Consider the following 5,139-nt stretch of genomic DNA (forward strand, 5'->3'; position numbering starts at 1 on the left):
TTCCCAGGATGGTGTGTCAGTTGCCGAGTCTGGTGTTCCTTGATATTGAAATAGCCTGTTGTTCCCGAGTCTAGTGTTCAATGGTGCTTTAGTTAGTAAGAAAATGAACTCGTTAAGTCAAGTTTAGTCACTTTTTTGGCCTCCAAAACCTAACCCTATTTTTCCCCAATGATTACATGTACAGTAATTATATACTGTATCGCGATTTAGTATATAGCGAACATCGTTGGACCCTATCGCGATATATCCCGACCCTACTGTATTGCGAGAAATTAACCCCAGTTTTATCTGAGACCTATGTTTACCCTATCCTGTTTAAGTATAGTACAGTAAAACTTCTATTTAACAAACTACAGTATATGTAGGGGAATGTCCAGTAAGTAGAAGGTCCATTAAATATGAAACCTCCATTTAATGGATTATATGGAGAAGAGAGTCTGTTAGTTCAAGGATCCATCATATGTAAAACTATCATCTTATGAATTTAAGTACAGGAGAGAGAAGTCCGTTATATGGGGGTTTCACTGCACAGTATAGCTAAAAAAAAGTACTGGCAATTATTGTATATTTTGTATTATCAGCTCTTTAGTGTAATCTACAACATCATCATATATTCATTACAGAAAGCGCAGTTATGATAAGGAGAATAGCAACAGTAACATGAAGTGCACAAGATGGAGTTTGGGTGGTGATGTTAGCACAAACCCTCCACTGCTGGCAGACATGGGTTTGTCAATACTTCAAGATGAGGAGAGTATAGGAGGACCCACACCTACACCACCTGTCACACAAGTTAATGAAGACAAACCTCCACCTCCTCCAAAGGTCTGATTTTAGCTGTAACTTTAGAGCCACATACACTTTTTTAGATTCATTTGCCAGTTGATTAACCAGAATTAAGATTTGCCCACTAACCTTCAACTTCTGTACATTTTAATTTTAAAACTTTGACATCAGTTAATGCTGGGTCTGCATTTTTTCAGTACCTGGCAATTACAAGAGGTTTGCATTTTTTATTTGTTCACCACATTTAAACTAATCATTTTTTATGTTATTCCCACTGAGGCTCCGAGGGCTTCCACATCTCTGCAGAACCCTTGTGGCCATAGTTTGTTTTGTTGCCATATGGCAAACAAAAATTGTGACCAAGTCCCAGGTTGCTGATCTGACTTTCTGCCCCATTTACACACAATTGCAGGGTTTCAATTGTTTCTCTTAATTTGACAATACAATATACTGTATAGACATCGTTTTGCACTACAGTATTAATCTTTTTAAAAAATTTTGTATTTATTTATTATTATTATTATTATTATTATTATTATTATTATTATTATTATTATTATTATTATTATTATTATTATTATTATTATAATTTTGCCCCCAGGTCCTGATGTGGGTCATTGACCTGTGCCCTGGTGGGCTAATCCCCCCAAAAATAACACACACACACACACGCACGCATGCGCACACACACGGGTTACAAATGAGTTCCGTTCCTGTGGACGTTCTTATGTTGGAAATGTACTTAAGTCAGAACACATACCGCATGTTCACTATATCATAGCCCAAGTCCTTTTATGCATCTTGAATCACTTAATTTAAGGGAAAAGAAGAAATTGAATGACAAAATACAGTAAAGAAAACTAAAAATTAAAGTTTGACACTTACATTGAAACCTGGGGCTGGCTTGCATGTAGAGATGGGCATTTGTAGGAGTGACAGAGGCTTTATTGGGGTGAAACTGAAGATGGTAATGATGGTGCAGCAAGTGAATTCCCTGCTGCTTTAGCTAAAATAATTTAAGGGGGGATTATTGTGCTGAGCAAGTTTATAATTTTGATAAGACTGGTTTATTTTGAAAAAGGATGCCTGAACTCACGTACCTTTCAGAACATGAAAAAACAGCACCAGGGCATAAAGCTGCCAAGGAGAGGATGACCTTACTGTGGTGTTGGGGACTAAAACTAAAACCTTTGCTTGTCTACTAATTAGAATATATATATATATATATATATATATATATATATATATATATATATATATATATATATATATATATATATATATATATATATATATATATATATATATATATATATATATATATATATACAGTGACCCCTCGTTTAACGAACACCTCGGTTAACGTAATTTCGATTAACGAACTGCCTTCCATAAGGATCTTCTATTCGGTTAACGAAAAAAAATTCGGTTAACGAAGTTCTTACGAACCGACCTCAACATGTTTTCGCTTGCACTGACCGGGCAACCAGCTTTAGTATCAGTCTGCCAATACATTAATCGGTTCTAGGGCTTAAATTCCTTACTATTTTAGTAAATATCAAGAAGTTTATACTATTCAATAATTTTAAAAGTTTAATATTCAATTTTTTAGTCATTTTAACAATTATTGAACATAATTGAAGGTAAAATGACTAGTTTAATGTGCGGCATCCAGCCTCTTAACACAACAAACAGGCGTTAGTCTCTCTCTGTTTTCACTGGAGGTAACATCTTGCTTGAGACTCTCTTCAACTAAACGCTTTTTTCTGTGTTTCCAAGCAAATTATTGGTCATTTTGAAATATATTTTACATATTGACAATATATAATGCAGTGCAGTGTTGATTTAAAGAAAATAATCTTGAATTACACCAGAGAGCTAAAATTTTATGGGTGAAATGGCGCCATGGGGTGACTTCTCTTCCACCCCAATGCCTTCTCTTCTTCCTTCTCCTTCACTCCCATTCTAAATCCCATCATCATCATCATCATCATCATCATCATCATCATCATCATCATCATCATCATCATCATCATCATCATCATCATCATCATCATCATCATCATCATCATCATCCAGGAGCCTTCTACATACACACCTCAAAGTAAGTGAACTTTTCTACCACTTTTGTTGAATTTAGGAAATTTTCGGTGAGCTGGAACCAATTACCCAAAAACCCATTGAAACAATGGTTTCGGTTAACGAACGTTTCGGTTAACGAACGACCTTCTGGAACTGATTGAGTTCGTTAACAGAGGGGTCACTGTATATATATATATTACTGTATACTGTATTTCTTTACATATTTTATTGATATTTAAATGGTGTGTAACTATTTTTTATTAACTATGTTTATGACTGCACCAACAACAATCAATATAACTTTATTGAAAACATAATACTGTACAGTAATTGAGTTAATATAGGTAATTACAGTATTGTGCCTAGAATACAGTATTCATTTAAAGTTATTTCTGTAGATACTGTATAAAGTATTATAATTATTTTCATTCTTGGAAATTGCAAATTCTCTCGTCTGAGGATCTCCCAGGAACCCTGATCAAAGTTAAAGGGTTAATATTTATGATCTACACTTAGTATTTGAGTAATTTTGTGGAACTTTATTTTGTGGTTGCAGTGTTGTTTGATTTAATTGTCTTTAAATTTCAGGAATGTGCTGGGGATTTTGTTAATTTTGTCTTTCATTGCAGGTGCTACAACAAACTAATCAGAATGTACTTAGTCATGGAACCTTTCTTCCTGATGACTCTGGAAATGAAGAAGAATTTTTTGTTTATAAACGTAGAAGATTAGATGCTATTGGAGGGGATGGTAAGTACAGCCACAAACCCAAATGCATCAAACAATCTTCAATCTTCTGTTTACAAGTAATTTGTAGTGCTCTTAGATTTTTTTTTTAATACCTATCAACTTTTATATAAAATTATTCAGTTCTACCTTTTGGAAAATCAGAATTAATGTTTTGTGATTTTAATGTTTGTACATATGATTATGTAGTCAGACTCTCTTTGTACAGTGTAATACTTTGTAAGCTATTTTTTATGTATTTTCCTATCTTTGTATTTTTTCCACCCTTGTCCTTTACATGCCTTTTCCTTCCTCATGTTCTAATTTTCCTTCATTTTTGGATCAATATGCAACTCATGTTAATCAATAGCATCCTGTGTATAGCAGTTCTTCATTTCTATAAGATATTATTTTTTTTAAAGATTATAATTTTATTTTTTCCAGATAAATTTAATCGAATGTCAGATGAGTTGATTTTGTCAGTTTTCCGATGGCTTCCAAAGTTCATGTTGGCTAGGTGTGCCCAAGTAAATAGAAGATGGAAGAGATTAGCATTTGACGAAACGCTATGGCGAAGACTTGATCTTGGAGGAAAGACACTTAAGCCTGGAGTTGTAGGCCGAGTCATTCTCAGAGGATCCAGTGTTCTCAGACTGGCTAAAGCTGAAGTAAGTCTTCACTGATGAGTGCATTATTGCCACAACAAAGAATTTTAAGAATCTAAATTTCAATAATTCAAATTTACTGTACTGTATAATAGTGTATATGTTGTTTGTACACCATGTACAGTATTACAGTAAGTCCTTGCTTAACGTCGGGGTTACGTTCCTGAAAACGTGACGTTATTTGAAACAATGTTAAGCGGATCAATTTTCCCCATAAGATAGGGTTGCCATATCTGAATATTAAAAAAAGAGGACGCTCCCGAAGATATCCCCCCATACGGCACACACAGGCTAATACTAACATACATGGTATAGAAATCTTAAAAAAAAAAAAAAAAACCTTTGCTTAAGGCTGAATATCTTCATTCCCTTAGCTGCAGTCTTCTTCCCCCACTGTATGTGTGACTTGATGTGCCCATGCATACTTTTCTGTAGATCGGATCTTTTTCAGTATTGGCTGATTGCTCTTTAGAAAGGTATAGAAGTCACTGCAAGATGTTTCTCGGAAGTTGTACTGTACAGTCAGAATGCCTTTCATTGTTTCAATACTCAATTTGTTTCTTTCCTTTGTCCATTGACTTTGCATCAGTGAAAAAACTCTTTCTACATTTGCATTGTGAGATGATATAGCAAAGAAGAATTGTGCAATTCTTAGCAATTCTGAGTGGCATTCAATGTTCTTTGATTTTTCAAAGTATCTGGTCCACTTTTTATGTGTTGGCAGATTACTAAATTTTTCACCACTCTTGTAATTTTCCACAAACTGCTTCAGGTTATTAACTTGGTCAAAACACTTCATCAACTTCTACCCCCTTATCAATCAAATATTTGACAGCTAAGTTGACAACACCATACAGGCGTACACGTGACTTATCAGCTG

The 5,139-nt window shown here is 34.4% G+C and overlaps 1 protein-coding gene across 1 annotated transcript; it reads left to right on the forward strand.

Moving 5' to 3' along the window:
- Window positions 1-560: 560 nt before the first annotated feature.
- LOC121856884 (S-phase kinase-associated protein 2-like) lies at window positions 561-4,299 on the forward strand. The gene is made up of 3 exons (XM_042352653.1): window positions 561-825; window positions 3,498-3,618; window positions 4,039-4,299. The coding sequence occupies exons 1-3, from the start codon at window positions 661-663 to the stop codon at window positions 4,275-4,277; spliced, it is 525 nt and encodes a 174-aa protein (XP_042208587.1). The 5' UTR covers window positions 561-660; the 3' UTR covers window positions 4,278-4,299.
- Window positions 4,300-5,139: the final 840 nt, after the last annotated feature.

This window comes from Homarus americanus, unplaced genomic scaffold (assembly GCF_018991925.1).
Source record: "Homarus americanus isolate GMGI-L3 unplaced genomic scaffold, GMGI_Hamer_2.0 scaffold29614, whole genome shotgun sequence".
Taxonomy (NCBI): Eukaryota; Metazoa; Arthropoda; class Malacostraca; order Decapoda; family Nephropidae; genus Homarus; species Homarus americanus.

Bases quoted from the DNA above. Each gene is read 5' to 3' on its own strand.
- LOC121856884 (XM_042352653.1), top strand. From the start codon at position 661: ATGAAGTGCACAAGATGGAGTTTGGGTGGTGATGTTAGCACAAACCCT. The intron at 826-3,497 runs GTCTGATTTTAG...CTTTCATTGCAG, and splicing joins AACCTCCACCTCCTCCAAAG to GTGCTACAACAAACTAATCA. The intron at 3,619-4,038 runs GTAAGTACAGCC...TATTTTTTCCAG, and splicing joins AGATGCTATTGGAGGGGATG to ATAAATTTAATCGAATGTCA.